Source organism: Pyxicephalus adspersus, chromosome 10 (genome assembly GCF_032062135.1).
Source record: "Pyxicephalus adspersus chromosome 10, UCB_Pads_2.0, whole genome shotgun sequence".
Classification (NCBI taxonomy): Eukaryota; Metazoa; Chordata; class Amphibia; order Anura; family Pyxicephalidae; genus Pyxicephalus; species Pyxicephalus adspersus.
The window spans coordinates 52,966,777-52,993,593 of NC_092867.1; the positions used below are offsets into that span (position 1 = coordinate 52,966,777).

Here is a 26,817-nt window from a genome sequence, read left to right on the forward strand (position 1 = left end):
AAAGAGTAATTACATCCCAGAAGGGATACCTGTTAGCCTGATGTAGAATTGCAGGCAGTATATAAAAAAACTTTTTCTATATGAAAAAATACACAATGCGAAAAGAAATATTTCAGATATATATATTCTACATCAGGCTAACAGATCCCCTGAGGAAGCCGCAAGGGCGAAACGCGTTGGAGACACAATTGAACCTTCCAATTTGCAATATCGGTAGTGATAACCTGTATAGATAAGAGGTTAAAAAACACCCTCTTGCCCTTTGACACAGCAGGGTGGACCTCATTGTAAATATGTGTTATTTGTAAAATATTTGCACCCTTTTTCACTTTGTATTCCTGAAATATAGGAATAATATTGTACATTACAACGAATACACTGCCACAACAAGAAAATACCCTGGCTTATATTATCTTTTTGATGCGTTGAAAGTTAAACTTGGACAATAAACTGACATCCTAAATAAAATGTATTAAATATTGAACACAAATGAAAAATAAAACAAAAGCATGGACACTCATCTCTAGAGTGTACATAAAAAGGAGAAAACAACCAGTGAAAAGCAGTTCTCTAGGTGAAAATGCTTTATTGATGCCAGACTGGTTTAGGCTGATAGAAAGGGTATCTCTAACACACAACACATTCAGTGTTCTCCCCAGCCCCTTTTAGCTGGGCGCACCACCCAGCACTTTTTAGTTACCACCCGTCTGTGGTCATATCTCCAAAATTAGACAAGAGAAGATTGTAAAACATTGTTCGGTTCGATAAATCTCAATTTCTGCTGTAACGTTTGGACGGTAGGGTCAGAAGCATGGATTCATACTGCCTTGTATCAACAGTTAGGGCTGGTAGAGTAATGGTTTGGGGGCATTTTACTTAATCTTTGGACCCCTTTATACAAAATGAGCATAATTTAAGTGCCAATCCTTTCATGGCCACAGTGAACCTATCTTGATTGCTACACCATGGCGTCCAACCTGGTACTAGCAATGTATACCTAATAAAGTAGCCAGTGAATGTGAACCATATCCACAAAAAACAATAAATAAATAAAAAAAGGCAAACAAAATGAGGCAACAGGAAATACTGGAAAAACGTTGTGAAACAATAAATGTGATGCAATAAAGTTGTTTCCCATCTTGCAAAAGCAATGTAAGGTCCTGGTCCAGCACCAGTACTCACAGATGCCATTCCCCCAATCTAATAGTGTACTCCACCTAATGTAAGCACCCGCTCAGCCTCGGGTGGCTAGATGTACCTTCACCAGCACACAGGTGTTCCCAGGCCTTCTGTGTGCAAGGAATAATAATAATAATGCAGTACAAAATATACAAAAATACAGAGCCAGAGGTCATTTACACAGGTGAATAGTCCACCAAACAAGGTAGTGACGCTGTTGGAGAGAATAAACAGGGAGCGCTGACCTGCGGTACCTTAATGCACGGCATCGCTGGCCAGATAATCTGTTTTGTCCTTGTCAGGTAGCTATAAAAGTATGCAAGTAAATTTGCATGACAGGCATGGAAATAGCATTTTCAGAAAAAGGAGTATACTTAAAATGGTTTCCTTGAGGCTTGATTGAAACACATGCTGATCCATTTCTGAATGCACAGCTCTGCCAGGCAGCACACTTACAGTTAATGAATACAGTGGTACTCTGTTAAATCAAAATCATCAAACTTCCTCTGCACCCCAATCCTTGACTGGATGCTGATAAGAGCTGTAGTAAACCGATGAGGTCCTCCCTCTGCTCATTTTGCTCTCTCATCTTATCAGCATGTTACTTTATGTTAGTGTATTTTTAAAAATCTTTAGATGTTGGTATATGGATTAGCCAATTTGAACATAAGTGACATTAATGGTATTTGAATTAGTAGTGGTAATTATCAACTGAACCAAGTGATTCCATAACTGGATTGAACCAGGGTGTCAGCCTAATTAAGCCCCCGATAGCTCTTGCTGTTTGGGACAGCAAGGGTTAAGGGGACAAAGCAGGGAGTGTTTCCTCCATATTAGCATGTTGTTATTGCTATAACCTTTTTATTTTTAATATGTTGTGAAGTCAACACTGGACATAACTTCATGCAATGCACTTCATTAAAAGATCAGTTTCAAATAGGATCAAAATGCAAAACAAACAAACAACAAACAAGGAGGCACTTTTTCCACCAGGTTAATTTTTGATCTCATCTCCTTGTGCTTGAACAAAATCACTATCAGATCACTTTAATTATCACTAAACAAGAGTATATATATATAAATATATATCACTTTGCAATAATACATTTTTATAGTTCACACAAGTACCGGTATACTGTAAGGCAGCACAGAAAATAAAAGCATGCTATGAAGATAAATGGAGCAAAAGATTCAGATCTAGGACATAATAGAACAACATACCGTTTTGTCCAGCACTGCTAATCTGCTTCCCTTGTGCAGCTCTTGTTGTAAACATATACTCACATGCCAAATATTTCCTACAGACTAAAGGAGGAGAGAGATGTTTTGGGTGGAGCCTAACACCCCCATCCCTTCTCTAGAAGAGTTACAGGAGCTTCTTTTTTGATACTGGCATACCCCAGGAAGAAGAAGAATATTATAAATAACAGGAAGTCATAATATGGCTCTTGAATTTGAAGCAAATGCCCTGTAAAATGATGTTGCTGAAAGATTTCCTATCTCTGACAACCAGAGGATTTGCCATAAGCACACATATTTTAAGATGCACCGACACCAGGCTGGTGTATTGAGGCTTAGCTTTTCTAGCTTTCCATCACCTTGAATGCTCGGTCTTGACCAGGTCTATGTTCCTCACCTATGTTTTAGTTTACCTGGATCTGTTATGTTCTGTTTTTGACCATGGCTTGCACACCTGACCTGCTCTTTCTTGCTGCTACAATTATCCACAGCGGCTATTGGATGGATGCTTATGTTCACTACTCCTGCTCTACCTCCATCATTGGAATCTGACTTGGCTTGACCTGAAATATGTTCCTGTCTATGACTTTTGTGGAATTAAATGAATCTACCATCTGCCTATGTGGTGGGAAAATCCTTCAAGCCTGTACCAGGCCTGTGGTCCAAACAATGCTTTAATCATGAGCATTTGGTCCCTCCATGTGGACTTGTCACCAATAGGCCCACCTGGGCTGGAGAAGCAAAGGAGTTTACCCTCAGCATTTTGTGGAATATTTCTTATAATGTTTCTTCCAATTACGTAATGGTTGAGTATTAGTACAGACCATTAAATCTTGAGATCGCAGAACACCTGCAAAGATCTAATTTGGGTCAATGTCCACATGCCATCACCTTCTTCCCAAGCCTTTCTAAGACTATCTTGCAAAAGAAATGTATGAATATCTTCTTGTTATGTAAGGAAATGACCAGCTAAGAGTCAATTACAGCTATGATAAGATGGATAAATTGGCCAATGGAGTAAGACAACGTCCCTGGTCAGATCTATGGTGTGGTGTACACTGTGATGGCCCACATTGAATTGCATACCCTTTTATTGTAGCACATATACAAAAGCTAGTAATACATTTCGAATAAGCTAAAAACACCCAACAGGTCAAATGTGATTTGTACAGCTATATTATTGCTAGATTTATGACATTCCCTATTTTATCTTATTAACATCAGCAATAAAAATCTATAAAACACTAAACATATTAGGAACTAAAAATCCCAGCTTGACAGCAACCTAATTTTCCTAATAAATACCTCAAGCACCAATGACAGCTGGCATTATAGATGTATTATAACCAACATTTATTTCTGTTTAAGGGCTCCAAAAACAGCACGTGCCCTCACTAAAGATGGCTTCCCTGACGTGTCCCAGCAGCAGCACGTGATCCTGACGTCCCCTGTAGACGCTTCCCACCCTGCATGTCACGTGGTTGCGCTCTTGGGTTTGCTAGCGTTTAAACGTGCGGAATTAAAAGGGTCGGCTGGGGGAACTGACGGTAATAATTACTGGAACACCGGATGATGTCACGTAGGCTCTTCTCGTCGCCTCCGCAAGAATTCTAAAGAACACGTGTGAAGTAAGTAATGAGTTATTGCGCATGCGCAGTAGCTCCTTCAAGGGACTGAACTCTGCAGAACCTGGTAGTGGTGTGGACCTGAGCACCTAACATGTCTGATGTGTACATTTCTCCCCAGGCCTGGCCTCTTTGTATTTCTCCGTTTTAAATTTGCCACGAACAGTTTACCTGTTATCAATGAATATTGAAAGTCTTGGGGAGAAGCAGAGATCCTTACAAGACCCCTAACCCTTATTTCCTAAAGGGGGTCTCACCTTGCCATTTCTCTTGATTTCCTTAGCCCAATGTTTCTTGACTTTTTTAACCCCTGAAATAACTTTAAGGCGTTTGGGATCCCAGCTCACAGTACATGAGCAAAGAAGTCAGTGGGAAGAATGTCTCATACATTACTGCCCATTGGGATGAATGTCATCCTTACAAATAGTCAGAAAGATCATTGGTGTCACTTAAACTCACCCGAGAGCAACAAACTGCTCAGGGATCCCCTAGCAACCAATAAAAGAACTCTGGCTTAGCCTATATTCCCAACATTGTACATACCTTGTGCATTCACCCAACAACTCAAGACAAGTGAACCTGGCTAAGATAAGGACTTTTTCTGGCACATGCACAATTCCCACATGGGGTTACATTGTAAAATATTATTCCCATAAAGACACTTTATATCACTTTTGAAATCCTGGAATTGTAATTTTTTTTTTATTTCAGTACCTTACTACTTCCATGGCCCCATCTGCAGATAATGATGCCCATACTTCTCAATGGTCGCTTACTCCAGTCCTTTCACCAGAAGAAGAACAAGAACTTAAGGAGTATACATCAGGAAACATTAATCCACCATTGTGCCTGTATTTTGCTGCTCCAATTATAGACAAAAAACAAATTTCCCGGTTGACCCAGATCCTTTCATTGCAATATCCTCTTCCAGACTGCATGAAACACCTAAAGAGGGTTCGGGCTCAACAAACTCGTCTTGAGATGCTTCTTCGTCCTGCCTCACTTGAGGAGAAAATGACTTTTTCAAAGGATAGTGGTGCTGACTGTACTGAGAACGCAGGTATTTGTAGGTCAGAGAATATTAGGAAAGATGATGACACAAGTCAGGTGCCTTCACTCACAGATATTTTCAAAGATGGCGCCATTGACTTAAGTGGTTTGGGAGATCCATTTGTGGTTTCAGTCCCAATGCGCTCTGCTAGAAATCGTAAAGAGCAGCAAGTGTGGGCAGGCATTTGGCCTAGTACGTACCATGAAAAACCTAAGACGGTGAACCTGGAGGAAGCCAGTCACGGAGGAGTGTCTGATGAGGAGAAACTAAGAATTGGAGCTCACATGCGCAGAGCAATTGAAGCTGCACAGTTGAACCAGGCTAGAGGAGGAAAAGGAATTGGTGCTGTTGTGGTTGACCAAGAAAGTGGGAAAGTTTTGGCAGTAGGGACTGATCGATCTGGAGAAAAAAGAGAGCTGCTGCTTCATGCTTGCATGGTAGTAATAGACATGGTGGCTCGCCAACAAGGTGGAGGTGCGTACGAATGCCTTGCAGGACTGGAAAATGAGCAACAGCCCAAAATGCACAGTGTAACTAAAGATGATGAAAAGCAAATAGGGGATGAGAAGGAGAACCGGAAGCGCACAAAAGAAAGCAGTGAACACTGTACTGGAGAGCTGCCATACTTATGTACTGGGTATGAAGTGTATGTGACTCATGAGCCTTGCATCATGTGTTCCATGGCACTTCTCCATTCTCGTGTTTCCTGTGTGTACTATGGATGCTGTTCTCCTGGAGGTGCGCTGGGAACTTTCTACAGACTTCACTGCCACCCTGGCCTTAACCACAAGTTCCTCGTATTCCGAGGGGTAATGGAAAATGAGTGCAAAGCCTTAGATGTTGGACAAGAGGTTTGATGCTTATCTTTTACCTAGAAGGGCATTTCAAGGGTTTGTTCATCGAAGTTAGACAAAGGCAGTGTATATGATTTTTATATGTCCACATATTGTTATGACCATTCCTATGGACCGATGTAACAGAGGTAAGTATAAAGTCTGCATTTCACTTGTCTCCTGCTAAAGTCCACCATCTGATTTTAGGTGACGTTGCCTTTATAACTTTTATTAACTTGTTTTTTTAAATATGTTTTATTTTGTTATTAAATTTCAAATTTTTAAGTGTCATAGTTCTTTTTTTTTTTTGGGGCTAAGCAAGTGGAAAGTTGTGTTGGCCATTGGATTTTTTCCTTACTTGTGTCAAGCTCATGGTCCAAATACATTTCATATTATCCAGTGTCTACAGATGTTTTCACAGATAATGTAAGGGCCAGATTAAATAGACAGTAGCTTTATTCATGATCCCCAAAATGGTAATGATAAATTATTCTGTTCACCACACGCTATGAAATACAAAGTAAACATGATATAAATGTATCATAACCGTGATCAACAATAGATACAGACGAAGCCTACTCCTAGAATTGTCTGTTGAGGCTGTGGTGGTCCTTTCCAGTATCTAGTATAGTTATTGTAATGGTCACCACCTCCCCCTTTCCCCACAGGTTTGGTTTAGATGTTGAGCTTATTTGTGCACTGTAGCTGAGCGGGGATATATAATATTAGCTACAGCTTTGATAACTTGCTGTGATGATGATGCCTTGACTAGTAGTCACTCAATGGCTTTTGTAGTAGTTGTTAGGCTTTGGGTTTCGTGGTTGTCAACCCCTGGTTGTGCAGTATGGTGGTTATTATACAATAGCCTTCGACAGGAACCTTCTTTTTGTCTCCCATGTGCTGCTCCCCATGCTTTTCCTCCATATATGTTGACAAAGTGGACACCTTCTCTGTGATCACTTGCTAAAGATCAGAAGTAATATAAACAAGCATGGAAATAAATGAAAGCGGGAGCAGCCTAATATTTGAGTGAGTGGCCAGGTGTTGCTTCACATGGGTTATCTTGGCATCACGTAATTTTTTTTTTACTTACCAAAGCAAGATGCTACCAAATATTTGCCAGGCCCTGAATACATCTATGGTATTGTCATTAATAATTATGAGACTTTCTGAATATGTGAACCAATCTTATAAAAGAGCCACTCTATTACCCAACGCTTAGCTTCACTTTGGATAAGCTTGCACATTACTGTATGCATTACTACACATGGGATGTAGGCTTACTTCTTTGTACTAAGTGACTCAGCATCCATCACCAGTTGTGTAAGAATGAGCAGAAGGCATTTCCATATTATGAACAATTTCTATTAGAACTTTCTCTGGAAATTGAAATCTGTCCTGTGGCTAATACCCAGGAAACGTGCAGCACACTTCTGCTTTTGGTAATAATTAAATTTTTAATATTTTTTAGGAATAGAACTTCTTGTTTACATTTCAATTTGTTTTCATAATAACTTAACCACCTGAGCGTTACACTGAGGTCTAGATTTCTGTACCAAAAGTGATCCACTGTTTTTCATGAAATTTTTTTTTTAAATTGAAAAGGGTGCAGCACCACCCCTAATTCTCGATCACCTAGTGAATGGGAGCGCAAAGCTTCCCGGGATACCTACCTCACGTATCCCGAAAGACTCTTGGGTGCTCCTTCTGCACATGCCCGCGCATCTCAGGCATGCACAGAAGGAGCCTTCTCGTGCAAGTAGAAAAATGTGCCGATCTTAGGCATGCGCAGTGAGTCGGGTGACATAGGATAAAGAAGAATATTAGTTGTGGTGCCTCTGTTTTCAACATTTCCCATGTCCACTGACCTTCCTCCCCCATCTAAATATATGACTCACTTGTAACTGAATTGCTCAATGTATCATCAGATTAGGTCACCAACCGCCTGTGGAGAAACATGTCACACATTATTCCCATGGAAACCTTTTTTTTAATTTACTATCAAAGTAATCTACACATTGGATTATGGCCAGAGGCCACAAGAGAACATTCAGTTATGTTAAACATTTCCGAAAGAGAAGGTCAACTGCTTCCATCTACAAAATATATCAATTTCATTGGTTATATTATATTTTGTTGCAATATTTTACACCATTTTTGGGATATACTTTCATGCTAATGTACTTTTCATATAGGCGTATGTAATGGGAATCTATCAAACCAATAAATGTTCTCAGGTAATCAATAAAGCCATATTCAACATAGCATGAAGAGTCTGGTTCCCAAACTGGGAAACGTCATAGCACTAATTACTGAAATCTGATGACCACAGTTTCCCTTTTTTTATCCAGCACTGTCCTGGCTGTGTATTACAGGCCCATAGGCCTCTGCTTGCCCTAGGGCACAGCCCAAAAAGTCTATTGGGCTTCAATGAGCAAGCAAGACCACAAAAATGCTGTATATAAAGAAACAGATGAACTTCAGCCTTTGGATTGTGGTATCTGTGTCTATGGGGGTGTGGGATTACTTAGGACGAGGAAAGGTGCAATGTGAGATAACTGCCCTTTTATTTTAATGTACTGCTATCTTTTATATCATAACATTGGGATAAAACTTGCAGGTCACAATGGAAACAAACAAAAAAGATGTATATTTAAAACTAGAATCGTTTTAATTTAAAATTTAATTGAAATGTTTTTAGTTACAGTAACGTACATGCAACAAATAAAAGTAATAACAAATCAAGAATCTTTTTAATGGATACTTCTTGGATCATGGATCAGGTCCCTGTACATCTCCCTGTTTCTGAGAAATTGGGGTTCACAGAAGGTAAGTGGCCAGCTATCTGTAACAGGGTAGCACGGTATGATAGGTGATGTTTTTCTGTGATGTAATGGTGCTGCAGCAATAACATTTTAGGGAGAGTTAGCCACAATAGTACCTCACTTATCCTACCTTTTAATATACCTACAGTTCCCCTTTCAGGAGAATTTGGGATTAAAGAACATAAGTGGACATTTATATGTGTCAGGGCAACATGGCATGGTAAGAGTGATAGAAATTTAGTGTGTGTGTGTGGGGGGGGGGGGGGGGGGGGGGGGGGAGAGTTAACCACAAGAGTCCGCCGTAGTGATATAAATTTAAGAGGTTTAATTTCTCCAATCCGATCCGTCGGTCCAGTCGTTCGTTTCCAGCGACTTTCCTCGTTCGTCGGCGTCGTTGGTTACTTTTTTACCAACGATTTTTTGCCCAATCGATCGTTCGTCGTTCGATTGGAACGATAAAAATTGGAAGTGTGTACGCACCTTAAGAAACAATGTAAGTGATAAAAGTAGAACAGGATAAGCATAGCCTACGTGGATATTCGCACTTATCAAACACATGACAGTTGTAGAACTTTACAGCATGGAAAAAACAAATCGAGCCAATGAACTGAAAAAACTGGATATTGGGTAGAATTATGAAAGTCATAAAACTTTCAATATAAATACTGCTAAATATGAGTGGATTTTATTTAAATGCAATTAATTGATGCAGAACTAACACAAATGAGTAGCAACAAGTTCCAGTAAGAAAAACAAACCTAGAGCCTGGAAATATTTCTGTATTATAAAATTAAAAGCTCCCAAACTATTTTTTTTTTTTTTTTATTATTTTAGTATAATTTCTATATCTAGTAATTTTTAGTGCTTTTCATTTTTTTAACTTCAATCTATGCCTATAGTTCTGGCAATGCAGACACCTTCCCTTACTTAAGATGGCCGCCGTGACGCCGAAGGAAAGGCATTGCTCGGAGGCCACGCCCCGGCTATTACGTCAATTAGTCAGTCTGCAGAGAGTAAAGCGCCGAGGCCCTCAAGCTGCGGACCCCACTCTTAAAAGGGCGATGCAGGTGAGGCAGGCACTAGGGAACGTTTTAAAGGCGCCTCTATTCTTCCTGGGCGCTGTGAGCCCCTGGTGCGTGACGTCACTACCTTGCTTTGTATAGTCGCATGACTCTGCTGAGTGTTGGGGGTCTGTAAATGTCACAGAGCCGAGCATAGAAGTCCAAAATGGTTGGGGTGAAGCATAAGGAAGGCTTCAAGGATGGTTTTAGCCCATAACATTGTAAAAGGACTGTATCAGAAAAAAAATGAATGAAATTCTTTCCTGATCCATATATCACCAGTGACAACGATAAAGTTTTAGATGACCGTTGTCACCAGTACTATTCACAATAAAAAAGTGGATTGGAATACTGCCTGCTCCCCCTTATCCAAAGTGAGAAAGATTTACACTCATTTTAAAAAATGGTGTCTGGTTTTTTAGTAATCTATGATAAATTGCTGAGTTAAAGAACCGCCTTAGAGTGGAACTGACCTAGGACTCCAGACGCTATACAGTAGATGTTCTGTGATGCCCCTTTTAGCTGGGTGCACCACCCGGCAATTTCCAGTAACTACCTGGCTGTTTTTGGGTGGTTACTGAAGAGTTGGCTCACAATGCAGGGGTTACGAGTCGTCTACAATTTCTTGCCACCCAGCTTAAAAAAATTTCTGGGTTGAGCACTGCCATACTTGCTCTGATTACTGGTGGCTCAGCAATGATCCGTGCAGAAATCAGCTATGTCCTGCTATGCATGCTGTCTATGTGATGGTAATAGCCTGATGGTCGGCCAATAAAGTGCTCCATTGTGCAGGATGAAAGCCACATGGGTATCCCATACCCATCCTATATACTGGGATTCTTGGCAGGGTCCTGGTAATAATACGAGTAGTGAACAGAAGCACTAATAAGTCATTTGTTTTCTATACTGGTACTCTTATAGCTAAGATCAGGTCTCCTAGTAGGAAACCCTGGTACTGCAAGACGAGAGGCTAGCATTCCTTGTAGTAATAGGGGTTGCCCTTTTTCTTCTGGGTTGATAGTCTCTTGACCTCCCCAAGTGTGCCACAGTTGAAGGCAGCAACCCTTGGTGGTAATGGGGCTACCTTGCCTGGCCATGGGCTGGGAAAAGAGAAGCTTGCTGTGCTTGTGCCTTTGGAGCAGCAGTCCAGCGTTGGAGGGCCCACTATGTTTTCAGCATGGCACAATGTTCAATACATTCCTTTTTCAACATTGGCTATACCTGTTGGCCAGGGCTGTAGGAATTCAAATACATATCAGGTGGCCAACCATCATATCATACATTTGCACTATTTTTTTGGTAACGACGAAGCACTTTACCACTGAACCAAAATGAATAGGCTTTTCAAGCCTGACCCTTAATGTTTAGTGGGGAGGTCGTAAGAGCTTGGTCTGGTTCTCCACTACCCAAAAGGGTTAAAGGGCCTTCACAAAAATTTTGACTTGGTACCTGGGTGAACATGGCATCTGTCACTACCCTAAGAAAAAGGGTCTGCCTGTTTTCGGCCAGTTGGATGTTGTATACTCTTTATCCTCTATAAGAGCCTTGTGCACCGCGGAATTCAGGGTCAGAGACCTTATCTCTGTGGAAGGTAGGGTCTTGTGTACATTCCCTGTGCACATTTTTTGGGCTTCCACTGTAACAGACTGGCATTGACAGGAATATAGCAGGTAAACCAGACTCTTGTTCACAACATGAATGCCTTTTTCACCCTGAAGCACCATTTTGATACAATCTGGTAAATGCTGGAATGCTAGAACATTCATGTTACTGGCCATGGGTAGCCTTAGCATCACTAGCCCAGGAGCAGATTGCAAATGGGTCCTAAACTATTTTGAAAAATGGTAGCATCAGGCATGCTATAGAGGTGGCACCCCATATTACTTCTGTTTCTTATAACAGCCAATAACCCGGAATAAAGAACTAAGACTTAGCAACAGATGTGCTATGAAGGTTGGCACCTTTCCAGCTGCTCTGCTGTCCCACCTGCTGCACAGGTTCTATATGAACCAGCATTTTCATATAGGGCCAGCCACATGTAATTCGCTACATGTATCATCCGAACCTTGGGCATGGTTCATGCTGGCGAGGAAAAGGCCCCACATCTCAACTTCACCACCTGTGACCCTCCTGTTCATTTTCATTCAAGTTCATTGAAATTAAAAAGAAGCCTTCGATTACAATAATAATGTCATAATAATAATAAAAAAAACTTTTGTTTTGGATGTAGCAGGAAAGGGTTAGATGTTTTTTATTAGCTTTCAGTATCCCTGCAATAAAATGTCTGTTCTCTTTTAGGCAACTGCTCAGCAGGAGAAGAGGCGTCTTTTGAATACACAGCGTGGGAAGTGCCGCGTGAGGTTAGGCTCCCACCTCGATGAGTGGTATGCACTAAAGAATCATTTGGGATTTGCACAGCATGCACAGTTTGCTAAATTCCTGCTGGATAGGTAAGAAATACACATTTACAATAGGAATAGGTACTATAAATAACACATTTGTGGTGAATAGTATACAATATTTTATTGTATCCCTTCTGCTCATGTGATCATTCATGCTGGTTCGAGGCTCTTGGGTGAATCTCCAACTTTTGAATATCGTTTGCACAATGTTCACTTAGACACAATACTGTATATAGGTGAATATAAACCTATCCAAATTTAAACCAAATTACCTACTTTTATAGAAAAAAAAACCTAGGACAAAAATGCTTCTGCCACTGCTAACATTCAAAACACTAATCAATAGAAATGCCAAAAAAAGAAATGTGAATAAATACATCTATGTTACGGTATTTCTAAAACAATTATTTTTTAAGGGGACTAATAAAATCTCATGGTCCCAGCCTGTATATCTTGTTATCCCCTTTTTCATGGGTTCAACTATATTGTACTTTTTGAGTTGATTATAATAGGTCCTAAATAATTATTTGTGCATGGTTTTTGGTCACCAGTAGACATTGCTATGTCTTCATGTAAAGTATTACAAACAGCTTATCTTTCAAATCTCTGATCAGTCAAAGAGACAAATGTAGTTCCAAGGTAATCCATTAGGTTTCACCTGAGTATAAGCCAAAATTCTTTTACTAATGGCAATTCAGGGGCAAAAACATCTTGGTTTATATTTGAGTATATTTCCCTGTTTTTAAAGTTGACACATGTCTAAGGCTTCCCTCACACCTATGCAATGTACACTCATGCTAAAGTCTGGCAGTTTTTTGTGCTGCCAATCCATTACAATAGAATATCACCTCAATACACAACTATGGTAGTTGTGTATTGAAGCACCACCTTCCATTACAAAAGAGAAGTTTTCATTGTAAATAAATGGGCCCGTTGTTTTGCAATGGACCACCAAGATCAGAAGGTGGCCTAATAATTGGCACAGTAATTAAATCAGACAGGGTACAATGAAAAGTAATATACACAGCTGTTCTGTTCCAATGGTTGACAATACCTAAGTAAGTCTGTCATCAAAGAAATAAGTGTTCAGAAATTAGGTACTAGTTGCTGGGTCATTGGCTTAGAACTAAATAGCATGAGAAAACGTTGAAATGCATGAGATATGTCATACATTTACAATCCGATCAGAGTTAATTCATTATTCATTATGGGGGTTAATAAGGAAGAAGATCCACTTTTAATTCGTCCCCAGGAAACTGAAAAAAAACTTCCACCATTAAATTGTACCCTCATCACAATGTCCTGTCTGCATGATGAAGGTCCATATAGATTAGGACAGAAAGTCTCAAGCTTTGAATGCAGAACCTATGGTGTACTACCTATTTTTTCTCTGCTTTAATATGTATTCTATTTTACATCCAAGGTGTTTATGTACCTGCATTATTGGCATCTGCTTATGCTAAATTAAAGTTTGTCCGATAGTCTTTAGTAAAGGTTGACTGGAAATTAGACAAACCAAACACACTGCCCCATATTTGGCACCTTGATTCAACATTTCTTGTTAAATGTGCATATTACTGCAACCAATAATTATCTGTGTTTGCTTTGCAGCTATATATCGACTAGCAGCACAGGAACTTCTGGTAAGAGATATTCCATTGTGTACCCCCAATTAAAGCAGTTAAATACTAAGTAATATACTGAGCATCCAGTCAGCAGTTAAAGTTTATTAAAATAAAAGGAGAAGCCAAGCACATAGGTCTTGTTTCAGGCCCAATATTCTTTACTAATGTGATTTTTATGTATCCCTCATTTTCTCCTTTTTTCCCAGTTCCAAAATCAATCACACTCCTTTCTGTATCTATCTCATCGCTAAAACGCCTGGCTTTCCTGTGTCATCAACATGGCAGAGACTGTCCAACACCCCCTATCATCTTGTCACCATCACATTCTAGTGAGCCCCAGGAGACGCCGGGTTTACTATGGGGTTGCAAAGAGCACCAATTTAATTGGAATCCGCAAGAGGGCATCAAAGGGAAGGAAGCAAACTTAGCTATTGGCAAAAACAAACTGAACACTCAAGAAAGCTTGCCTGATGGGACAGATGCTCCAGAGGAGAATTCTGAATCAGTTTGTACATGGGAGATGCAAGCAAGAGAGTCACAAAAGGAAGTAGAAGGGCAGTGTGGGCTTGGGATCTGTTCTCAAGGAAGAGACGCAGAGTTTAACAGTGTAGTGAGTGTATCTGGCAGTGTCATAACCATTGACAAAAGTGAGGAGAATAATATTGAACAGGTAGAACAATCTGATGGTGAAAAAAGACTTGAGGTTGTGGTGGAAAGCACTGCCAACGAGAGATGCAAGGCGACGATTTCAAATGGGGCGGAACAAAAGTCTACTGTCAATGGGCAGGAGGAGACTGAAAGTGTAGGTGCATTTGTGTGCCAACAAGAGCAAACCAAAATATCAACGCCTACCATGGAGGAATGTGAAAAAAGGCATTCTGAAAGGCTAAGATCAGTCATTGAGGACACTGTGGTTTCTGAAGTAACAGAGAACTGTTCCACAAAATTATCAAGAATGGAACTTCAAGAAACTCCTTCAGGTAACTGCAAGTTTTGCAAGTGTTTGTGCTGTCAATAGATGAAAGCATGATCGTTAGTTCAGGTGTGCATGCGTTATAGCATCCTTGTTGCCTTTCTTAGGTCCAAGCAGAAGATGTCAGCGAGTTGGCGTCCATCACAAAGAATCCCACCACAAAACCACAGCTGAGCCAAAGGCAGCTTTACCTGTTTTGTGTAGACGATCCCCTCGTGGTACCAAGGGATCCCACAGGAAAGCAGACAAAAATGAGCAGGTATCCTATTCCAGAGCACGGTGTACAGCAACCTGCAAGGTTCCTCCTAAGAGACAAGGTAAGACCCAAGACATGTAGTGATATCTTACTACATGGGAGGCCTATTTAATATAATGTTCCTTTTTTCTTTGACCAGTGAGTGTATGCCACCCTGATAGTTTCTATTCTTGCAGGGGTTGCTCATTGCCACCACTAGAAGGTACAGAATAGAGGACAATAAGTAGACTGCTCAGCTATCCCACTTCAGAGTTAGTCTATGGTTTGTCCTTCAGCTCCATCTATTGGTGGCTGGGAGTATCTCCTGCATTTCTAAAAGTGCACTTATTCTTTAGGAAACCTATGTTTTTGTTTCTACAGAACTCACAGTTGGTGGAGCTCCTGAGACAGAAACAAACGAAGAGATATGTCCCATAGAAGAGTCTATTGCAGAGGAAGTTGTTGGATCAAATGTATCAGCAGAGGACTCGGACAGGTAATACACATGAAGAAACAGCCTAAAGGGTGTATCCACCATGGAAAGCAAAGATATTTTTGTAGGGTGCATAAATACATATGAAAGCAAGTACTGACCCAGGGACTCCATACTCCTCCATCTACGAATACCGTTTAACTTTGAGTGGGGTTATTTATTTATTTTTTTTACTTTATTGCTTACAGAAGTGGGCTGAAAAATCCTAGTGGGTTATGGTGTCAAACATTGTCTTAAGTGTTCATATCAAAGCTCCTATTCTGGAGACAATTTCAGATTTTAGATTTTCCATACTTTCATTACGAATGATAATGGTTATCAAGACAAATTCCGAGCAATAATATGTAAAGATCCTTAAAAGAAGAACAAAATGATAGGAAAATGCATGCACATGCATCTGCTTACAATCCTATGATTCTTCTTTTAAGGATTTTTTCCTGCTTCTGGTTTAAGTTTTTTAAAGAACAATGATTAGTTGCTATTGGAAACAGAGACAGCTCTTTGCAGGCATTTTCATTCTGAAAGCTTCGTGTCTTTCTTCTTATAGTTTGGCTACTACTGAGGATCACCAGGAGGTGGAAGCATCATCAGATAAATTATTGTGGAAGGCAGATGATGAGAGTCCATCAGTGAAGGCATCAGGAAAGGAGCCACCTCCAGCTGAGAGTGACGATCAGCAGAGCAGTCAGTGTAAAACTCCCAAGGTGACGCGGTATGTAAGCATTTATATGTGTTCCCCATAGAAACCCTTTTTTTTTTTCAATAAAAAAGCTTTTTATCTCAATCAGCTTCATGTTCTCCACAGGCTCAGACCTGATGTGGATGAAGAACTGGATCAGATTTGTAAAAAGAGGATCAGGTAAGTGATCAGTATTGTGTTTATCCAGTTATAATTACTGTAAAAATGACTACTTACGAAGTTAAAAAATGTTTTGTTATGTATTGCTATAAGAATAATTTATTTACACTATTTATTGTAATATGCTGCATACCTGCTGAAAAATAAAATTTGGGTTGAACTTAGAAATTACAGAATTACAGTACAAGTTCAAACTCTATATTCTTCGGAGCAGAAAGTACATGGGCGGGGGGCAAAAAGATAAGTTGGTGTCACCAGTGTGTTGATATTTACTAATAATCTAAAATGTAAGCAGAAGGTGGACCCATAGTACAAAGTCTGCAAAAATGTAAGCGTTGAATAGTGTTGTCAGCCTAAGGCACAGCAAAGATGGGGGATCGTAAAAGTAGTGCAATTCTTTTAACATCTAATGACAGCTCCTGTATATGTAATAATATAGATACCTTCTTCTTTGCAATTGGTGTTGTCATATACTGCAGTATATACAAATCCCCTCCAGGTGGCACTGTAGTGCTTACAAATTCCTTCAAGCCCAATGAATAGCTTGTATTCAATGACATACATTTATTTTTTTCTATATATTAAACCTCATTCATTAGCATTCACATTGGTTTCTGCCTCGAGGGGTGATTACTTTCTTTTATTACTACAGCAGTCATGCACACACATATCAGGGTAAGGGCTAGAACCCATCTTAGCTTTCTTTTTATTGTCTTTGTTCCCAAAAAGACAACATTTTCCTTTGAAGAAATTTTAACCATTCTATATTGTATCAAAAAATTAAAATACTAGTAAGCTGAGTATCAGTGAGTAAGGGGGCCCCTTTATAAAGACACTGTTAGGACCCCTGAATATATCAGATGATTGTTGGCGCCATTCTGTTCCTTGGGCAGCAAGGTGGCTCAGGAGTTAGCACTCTTGCCTTTGCAGCGCTAGACCCCTGGTTCGAATCCCGGCCAGGGCACTATCTGCATGGAGTTTGCAGGTTCTCCCTGTGTCTGCGTGGGTTTACTCCGGGTACTCCGGTTTCCTCCCACATTTCAAAAACATGCAGTTAGGTTTATTGGCTTCCCCCCAAAAATTGACCTTAGAGTACATTATTAATATATGACTGAGGTAGGGACATTGGATTGTGAGTCCCTTCGAGGGACAGTTAATGTCACAACTATAGACTTTGTACAGTGCTGCGTAATATGATGGCAATATATAAATACCGTGTGATGATAATAATTATAATAATAATGATATGGAAGAGGGGAGGGAGAAGGACAAGCGAGCGCACTATGCAGTGCTCTCCTCTATAGAAATACACAGAAGTCATTATCAATCAGTAGTTCATCAATCCGGTTATCCGGTTTCCTTGATAGCACTAACAGAGAGAAGATTCGGGAATGGGTCGTTACTTGACCACATTTGACTGCCATTTTTTACTTTATGGAATTAAACCTGAGACTTCAGTGATGCAAGGTAAAAATACTAATGGCACATAAGAAAATGAATAGATTTATTACAATATTTTTTTCTCTTTATCCACCTCATGCATGCTTGTAAAAATTTAGAAGGTATATAGAAGTGTAGATCTTACACTTGTTTTTTACAAATTTTTGGGTGGTGAATCCAGAAATGACCCCAATTTTTTTGCTATCACATCCACTTTGTACGATACAGGGTACCCTCTATTTTTGTCAAAAAACATACAAATTTTACATACAATGAAAAAATAATGAAATAATAACTCAATTGTACTGTTTATATTTCTTTTGTTCATACCAAGGATTTATTGTTACTCTATGACAATGTTTTTTACAGTAAAATATTTGAAAATTATTAGGGTAAGCGGTTAAGGTAAAAATGTACGCTTATAGCTTTTCCTGGAGTGTTCAGTGTTAGGACAATCCCGCGGGATGCTTCAACAATAGTCAGCCATCATATGTACATCCCATCTACCCTAATACTGTCCTTCCATGACCTTCAGATCTTGGTGGAATCATTCACCTTGGTCATCACTGACTGCACCAAGGTTTTCTGAGAAGTTAGAAAGATGGCTATGCAGAAAATGCACCTTGATGCTCATATTGCAACCAAGCATTTTTCTAGCTCTCCAAGAGTTTCTGGACAATTTCTGTGTAATTATTACTCTTTGATGAGCTGCGGAATCTGTGGACTATCAAACACACCGGCCTTTATTTTTTCAAATGACAGGCTAGGAAATGCCAAAATGAGGTACTTGAAACAGTCTTCTTTAGTTGGCAAAGCTTTAATGATCTGCTTCATCAGACCCAGTTTCATGTGCAGAGGCGGGAATATAATATTCTTTCTATCAACAAGTGGCTCATGTAGAATGTTTGGATCACCTGGTTTTAGGGCAGATCTTGGAGGCCAATTCCTTTCCACCCAATGCCTTGCACAAGCTCTGCTGTCCCACATGCACAGATAACAGGGATACTTGGTTTACGCGCGTTGCTGACCAAGATGGAAGCATACCATTTTAAGGTCAACACAGATGACCCAATTGTGTTGGTGATATTGCAACAACTCAACAACTCTCTTTATGTCTGCATGTTCTTCACAAAGGGAAATTGAATGGCCAGTTGGCACTGACTCAAATATATTTGTGAAGGACGACACTTTTTTTAAGCTCCGCTTTGAGCTATCGATGAAAAGTCGCCATTCAGTTCAGTTATAGAATAGAATTCCCAATTCCTCTATTAAACCAAGTATGTTATGGCAATAAACAAAGCCACTGTCAGTTCTAAAGTACTGCAGAAATGCAATTTCTCTGGTTCCAAAGTATGATACCTTCGTTCCTTTTTCAAGTAAGTTTTTCTCACGCAGTCTTGATGCTAGGAGTTCTGAAGCCTTCTTTGATAGTGCCAAATCACTTAACTCATGCTGATCAAATCCCTTACGAACAGAGTCCTCTTCAATTTCAAACTCTTCATCATTGTTGTCACCTAGTTCATCACCATAATCATGTTCTTCAAGAGAGGGTAGTGTAACGAAAACCGGCACTGGGATTTCATCTGAATGAGCCAATGGACGTATAGCCAATGGTAGACTAGGATACTCTACGTTTCCTTTTATTTTTCTTGTTATATCCTGAAGTTTTCACTATACAAAGGTAAAAGTCACTGAAATGATCTCCTGGCTCTCGCCGAACCATAGGTATACCAAATGGCATCTTACCACGTGTTCCCTTTGTCCACATCTGTAAACCCTCTACACACTGTTTGCACACCCTATGAGGGGCCCAAGACTTATCTTGATCACCAGGTCTAACTTTGAAATATGCCAAATAGGCTTGCTTCTCTAAATATGCTGATGTTCGCCCTTTGACTGGGAATAGTGAAACTGCCACAGATATAACAAAATGAATCAGGGTTGTTTAGAATGACGAGAAACAGCAGAGCCAGAAATGATCTGAAAAAAAGGAAATACGTGTGTAAGTAGAAAAATAAATTTTGCTTATTTACTACGTAGAGCAGCGCACAACCTCTGACCGCACTGTCTTGCGTGTAAATGAATAGCCTATACAAATCCACACTACAGTAATCACATTATTATAAGCAGTAGAGACAAAACCTGACCTGATAAAAGAAAACTAACTGCACTTTCAGAATCAGCATACCTATTTTAGTGAAAATAAGCTTAGAAATTGAAGTCAACAAAATATTTGTTCAAAATTGTTCCCCAGTGTAATCCTAAATTGAGTTTGTCTTAAATTTTAGATTTTATCAGCTGCTGGGTTTCCAATACTTCTACCACGTACATGCATTACATGCAGATCTTGTGAGCTTTGCTGGGCATTCTGGAGATACACAAAGGTGATAAAGCTATGCTATATCCCCTCAAAAGCAATAGCAGATAGGACTTCTTTGCTGGCCCTCTGTGCTACTCCTCCGCTAAATCCTCTTTTACCTTTAAAAGCTTTGTTCCATGTTTCACCTACATATTCACAGTAACAAAAGAAAGTGTTGTGAAGGCTTTCTTTCACCATTACCCAGGTTTAGGGACGGTAACCTTGTATTAAATTCATGAAAAGTTGCTGGCCATGCTCCATATCAGAAATGGCTACATACAATGAAACATGGTCACCCTAAAACTATGTGACATTTCCCTAATCTAGGTCTTTTTGCAGATGGGATCTTGTTGGGTCAATTGTGGTCCAGTCTCTTTTACCTATCCTTACTGCCCCAATTTTTTGTCCAAGCTTGATTCCTCCTTCCCCAAAGTTGATTTTTTTTCTCTTTCCCTCTCTGTCTTATTGGCTTGGCCCCCTTGTATGTTCAGAGGTACTAGAGGTTCCCATGCTCCTTTCCAAATCTCCTGTGACCCTACATAGGACTTGCTAGGACACTTGGAACAGATGTTAAGTAAGATATCTCACTGACCCGTTAACATGGCAGATAGCCTTCAGTCACAAAAGTCTCCCTGTTGTTTGGCAGTTCGTTGCAATCTCACTGCATGCTTTAAGTTGACCTTTAACACTGAGGTCTTCTCCTATGTCTGTGTTTAACTTTGGCTTGCTCTGACTGCATTTTTTCTGTGAAACTCATAAATATAATAAAATGAAAAACTTTTTTTCCACAGTTACATTGCTTAACACATTATGACTTCAGCCAGGCTCTGCTCCTTTGATGCATTTAGGCCCAATAGGGGTTGGAGCACCCAATCACTGCTTTAGTGATTCATAACTTGCTGAAGAGTTTTAATGTTGTTAATAAAAAAATAAAAAAAATACATTTTTGAATACATTTATGATTTTTTACAACAACGGTAGCACCATGTCTGCTCCTTACCTATGCAAATTCTGCTTCCTGCTACTCCTCTCTTAGACCAAGTACACATAGGCTGATTTTTAATTTCGTAATATAATTCCTGATTTGATAAAACAATTGGATGTAAAGTAAATCAAATGCGAAGGCAGAAGCTGACTAAATGTAAACAAGTGATTTTTGCATTTCCAGTTGGATGTGAATATATTGGACATGTTGGTATTTATTGATCAAAAGTATGTGTCTTGTGTATAACACTGGTCATCAAACATTTTCTTGCCAAACAGATTAAAGTCATTTTTGGTTATGTGTGATGCACAGATTCCAAATATGGCATTGGTTTTGCTAGATTGGCTCTAGTTTTTGAAATAATGACCTCAATAATAACCTCATAGAAAGCTAATGAAACATGAAAATTAAGCAAAATTAAACTAGATATGCCTACATATACACAAATTATTTTCTTGAAATACTTAATGTCAATATATTCTATATTCGTTATATTTACAAAACTAATCACAAAAAAATAATTGAAAACTCAGTTTGTATGATTTCCTTTTATGCTGATGATCAGGACAATCACGTTGAAGGCTCCAGCAGTAGTCTGCCATCATGTGTCTATCCCATGTGCCCTGATACCTGTCTTCCATCAGCTTTATATCTTGATGGAACCTCTCCCCTTTGTTCCTCACTGAAATCGCCAAGGTTATCTGGAAAATTTTGCAAATGGTAATGAAGGTAGTGTACCTTTATGATCATAGTAGCACCCAGATTTTTAAAGTTTAAGAGCAAGTTTTGTACCAGTTCTTCATAATTTTGTCCGTTATGGTTACCCAAGAAGTTCCTGACAACCATGACATAGCTGTGCCAGGCGAAAGCTTCAGGATCAGTCATGTAACTTGTTAAATTTGAATCATTTATCAGTTTAAGAATCTGGGGTCCATCAAAGATTCCTACTTTTAATTTTTCAGTACTCAATCCAGGGATGAATCTACAAATGTATTTGAACCAATCACTGTCCTTGTTCAGAGCTCTAACACATTATTTCATTAATCACAACTTTATGTGTAGTGGAGGGAGAATGTTTTTTTGTTTGTAACCATTGGCTCGTTAATGATGTTCACTGCACCTTTTTTCATGTTTTCCCTTGGAGACCATGTCACTTTTTTTCAGTGATCCTGCTTTGTTCTACTATCCCACAAGCAGATGAAACATTGGTACTTTGTGTATCCACTTTGCTGTCCAAGTAGGAAGTTCACCCTTTTTAAATCAACATATAAGGACCATTGGTGTTCATGATAGCAAAGCTTTTGTAGGACCATTTTGATATTTTCATTCTTCTTTACGTTTTGTTGAGTGACCAATTGGAATTGATGCATAGCAGTTGCCATTATGCAGTAAAACAGATTTCATACTTCGAGTGGAACTGTCTATGAAAAGCGCCAGTCTTCTGCTTGGTATTCTGGTACTCCCATATGGGCTAGTAGTCCAATAATGTTATAACAGTACACAAAGTGTCCATATTCACTGAAATCTGGTAGGAGTGTCACCTCTCTTGTCCTATAAACCCTTATTTTAACCTCTGGTCTCAGACAGTTCTTTTCTTTTAGCCTGGATGCTAAAAGTTCAGATGCTTGTGTCATGAACGGAGAGACAGGACAACTAGGGGGTGCTATGGCTTGCACGGAGGTGGTGTGAGCCCTGGGAAGGGCCAAGTCGCGGAGTCTAAGCAGTAACCAGGTTTTCTCCAGAACCTCTGATGTTGAGGATGTTTCGCCGCTGTTTACTGCCAAGTTGTGGTCCTTGGGCACACCAAGGTGGCCATAGCACAGTACCAAATCACAATGCAGAAGGATAGTCAAGGAAAGCCGGGGTCGAGGCAGGCAGCAAGCAAGAGAGGTCAGGGCACACGCCAGGGGACAACAGCCAGGAATCCAGGAGACAGACTGCAGTGAGACAGAGGCCACTGCAGGCACAGGAAACACTGGAAGCAACAGGAGGTAGAGGTGATGCAGGGATATCCACAGACAGGAACACTGGAACAGCACAGGGAAGTTGGCTGGGAACTAACAGACTGGACAAAGAGGGATTAACACAGGAACCACTGAATTAAGCAACAGTTCTACAGGAACTAGATCACAGAACTAGGAGGCTCGAGCACTAGTGAAGACTTGTTGCACGAACACAAAGTGCAGTTTGTAAGCTAGCTAAATAGCCAGGACTGATCAAGAGGCTGTCTTGTGATTGGCCAGCGGATTGGATGGTTTTGATAAAGCTTAGAAACAGAGGCACGCCCAGCTTCAGAACTGCAGGCATGAGCAGGAGAGGGATGCTTGTGCTTTAGTGAGGAAGAGGTAAGTGTGACAGCTTGTTTTGACAGACTTAGGTCATGTATTAAATCATTGAGCTCTTCTTGGGAGAACTGCTGGTTTGATGAAACACTTCCTTCATACTTCCACTGCTAACTCCTGGATTACACTCCAAACCCTGTATATCCTCCATGTCAGATACAGGAATATCAGGGACTGTACAGAACACTGGTATGGCCACATCAGCACCATGAGGCACAGGTGGTCTTGCTGATTCCAAATAAGGGTACTCCCACTTGTTTTTCTTGTAATGATTGAAATCTTTTACATTCACAGCACAAAAATAGCAATCATTATGATGATTTTTGGGCTCTCGCCATACCATAGGTACACTAAATTTTAAATTTTTCAGTTTTCCATTTTTCCACTTTTCCACTGACGTGGACACTCTACACAAGTTTTCCATACCATATTGGAAGCCCAATATTTTCTTGGTCCCCCAGTTTAATACCAAAATATGCAAGCTGTGCTTGCTTCACAAATTCTGTAATATTTTTGATGAGAATATTCACCACAAATGTAGCAAAATACATTAGGGTCGTTTAAACAACTTCTTTTTAAAGAACTAATATTTCTGTAAAAAAAGGAAATGTATGAATAAAAGGAAGGCGCAAATGAATGTTTCATAAAAATAATGTTACATTTATTATATAAAATGCAAAACATCAGTGTGAATAAAGATTGATAATAATATGCTGTGTTAACATTTGTTGTTGGTAAAATCGTCTATTCCGATTCCTGTATCACAAGAACTAGACTCCAATTTAATTAAATTGATGCCATTTCTGGATTCAGCAGACCTAATATATACTAAATATATTAAAAAATTCATGGCAAGTGGAAAAAAATATTTCTTAGTTGAGCTGTGTAATCATTTAATCAAATGGGAGAGAAATTCTTATCGTAATTCACATCACTTCACTTCACATCTATCCAAAATAAATAAAAAAAATGATCGGAAATGGGAGAATATGTGATCGAAAGAGAATCCACTAAGGTTTTCCATCAAGGGCATTTCCCTTCCTTCATTTCACTATATAACAGTAAGCTTTTGTATCTACAGGAAGGCCACGCCGCCAGAACTGCTGATGTGTGAATATGAGAACTGCGGGAAAATCTTTTCAAAGCGGCAATATCTGAATGTAGGTATATTCAGGAGCAGCAAAATGTCTCTGTCTGTACCCAGTGCAGAAGAATATGGTTTTTGCTACCTTCTAAGACACATTAGAACCTTTTACAAGCACATTTTGGTGTGATGATCATGTCCATAAATCTTTGGCCATATAGAGTACATATACACAAACTATTGACAAATGTTTGCCCTATGAAAATTTGAATGTATTCAAAATGTAATTTTCTCTTCTTTACCTAATATAAGCTTTATCCTTAAAGTGAATCTAAACCCACATTGTAACCCAGATTATTTAAAACCCTTTCCACTGCTGGTTAAGCTAATATATAAGATCCCCTCTTCCCCACCTTTATTACCTAATGTATTTAATAAAATTTATCTAAACCTACTTTCTAACACCGTTTTTTTTAATCTCTCTCTCTTTTTTTTTTTCTACTAACCTGATACAGTATATAGATATCCCCCCTCTCCTACCTATGGGTTAGCTCTGTACTCCCCTCTGGTCCTCCCCTTATACTGTGTTACAACCTGGAATCTGTGGAGATGAAGTGCTGCGGATAGGCTGCTTTGGCAGAAACAACCAATAAGTATCACTTGTGCACATAGGTTCTGGTATAGCTAAGCACTGAAAATAAAACCAGGACAAATGTTACATTGGATGTGCAGTACTAGTTGTACTGAAAAACAAAACCATTTGGCAAACAATGATGGTAAAAGCAGCAATGGTTTTAAAGACCCTGTTCACCAATGCTGGAAGTCTAGCAAACAAGATGGGGGAGTTGGAAGCCTTAATGAGTGAGGAGGATTATGACTTAGTTGGCATTGCTGATTCTTGGCTTTGTTCTTCACATGACTGGGCTGTCAATATTCCTTGGTATACTCTCTTTCATAAAAACAGAGTCAAACGAAGGGGTGGGGGTGTCTGTCTGTATGTGAGAAGTGATCTAAAAGTGAAGGTGAAAGAAGAAATTGCTGATTAACAAGCGATGAGGTTGAGGCATTATGGGTGGAGTTGAATGTGGGGTTGAATAACACACAATTAATGATTGGAGTCTGCTACAGTGCTAAGGAAGAAATAGAAAATCAACTACTACCACAGATATAACAACCAGCGAAAAGTGGAAGTGTTTTAATCATGGGAGATTTCAACTACCCTGACAATGACTGGAGTAATGGCACTACAGGAACAACAAAAGGGAGGAAAATTGTGAATTTATTACAAGATAATTTTATAGTACAGTTTATAGAAGCCCCAACTAGAAATGATACTCTGCTCTACCTAGTTCTTTCTAACAATGCAGAGCTTATAACAATTGTGCAAATAAAAAAGAATCTGCGTAGCAGTGACCATAAAATGATTTCATTTAATGTAAGCTGTAAACAGGAAGCAAAAACAGGAAAGATAAAAACATTTCATTTTAAGAGAGCAAATTTTCTATTAATAAGGGCGGCTCTCTGTGACTTGGATTGGGAGACAATATTGTCCTCAAAGAACACAGAACAGAAATGGGAATGTTTCAAGTCTGTTCTACAAAAGCCCACTGAAAAATATATTCCAATTGGTAATATGTTTAAGAGGCTAAAAGGCATTCCAAAAATATCAAAATGAAGGATCACCTTCATCGTTTGAAAACTATAAAGAATATACCAAAAGATGTAAAAAGGGGATAAAATGTGCAAAATTTCAAAATGAAAGACATTGCACAGGAAAGTAATGGTAACCACCTAAGAAAAGGAGGTATTTTTCTACTTTAAGGAAGGAATGTGTAACCTTTCCCTTTATTCAGGAAGTTAGGCAACTCTTTGGGGAAGAATGCATAAAAGCAGACGGGAAGTGTCCTCTTTATAATACATTTGACAAGACAAAAGACAAACCCCCCAAAATGTGTTAAATATATTAATAACAAAAGGATCAGATCTGAGCATGTAGGCCCCTTAAAGGTTTTCGCTTGGTTGGTAACTGGGGATAAAGACAAGGCAGATTTACTAAACACTTTTTTAAGCTCTATGTACACAAAGGAAAATGGCAGAGCTCAAGTCCAAATTCATAACAGCAATGTCACTGCCTTAAATGAGTCACAATGGCTCAGAATTGATATGATTGAGAAACCGTTGGGAAAAATTATGGTTGACAAAGCACC

The 26,817-nt window shown here is 39.4% G+C and overlaps 2 protein-coding genes across 4 annotated transcripts in view; one reads left to right on the forward strand and one right to left on the reverse strand.

Moving 5' to 3' along the window:
• Positions 1 to 4,890, reverse strand: part of LOC140339539 (uncharacterized) — a 20,715-nt gene extending 15,825 nt beyond the window's left edge. The window contains exon 1 of one of the 2 annotated variants that reach the window (XM_072424288.1): positions 4,758 to 4,890. In XM_072424288.1, the coding sequence (XP_072280389.1) occupies positions 4,758 to 4,799 (42 nt within the window). In that variant the 5' untranslated portion in view covers positions 4,800 to 4,890. Of the gene's footprint in view, positions 1 to 2,400; positions 2,560 to 4,757 lie in introns of those variants that run through there. The other variant, XM_072424289.1, reaches the window with a different exon arrangement.
• LOC140339534 (zinc finger protein 692-like) overlaps positions 4,770 to 26,817 on the forward strand; it is a 26,810-nt gene continuing 4,762 nt past the window's right edge. The window contains exons 1-9 of one of the 2 annotated variants that reach the window (XM_072424281.1): positions 4,770 to 5,945; positions 12,112 to 12,263; positions 13,827 to 13,858; positions 14,047 to 14,820; positions 14,921 to 15,130; positions 15,430 to 15,544; positions 16,089 to 16,253; positions 16,347 to 16,400; positions 24,608 to 24,686. In XM_072424281.1, the coding sequence (XP_072280382.1) occupies positions 4,770 to 5,945; positions 12,112 to 12,263; positions 13,827 to 13,858; positions 14,047 to 14,820; positions 14,921 to 15,130; positions 15,430 to 15,544; positions 16,089 to 16,253; positions 16,347 to 16,400; positions 24,608 to 24,686 (2,757 nt within the window). Of the gene's footprint in view, positions 5,946 to 9,105; positions 9,820 to 12,111; positions 12,264 to 13,826; positions 13,859 to 14,046; positions 14,821 to 14,920; positions 15,131 to 15,429; positions 15,545 to 16,088; positions 16,254 to 16,346; positions 16,401 to 24,607; positions 24,687 to 26,817 lie in introns of those variants that run through there. The other variant, XM_072424282.1, reaches the window with a different exon arrangement.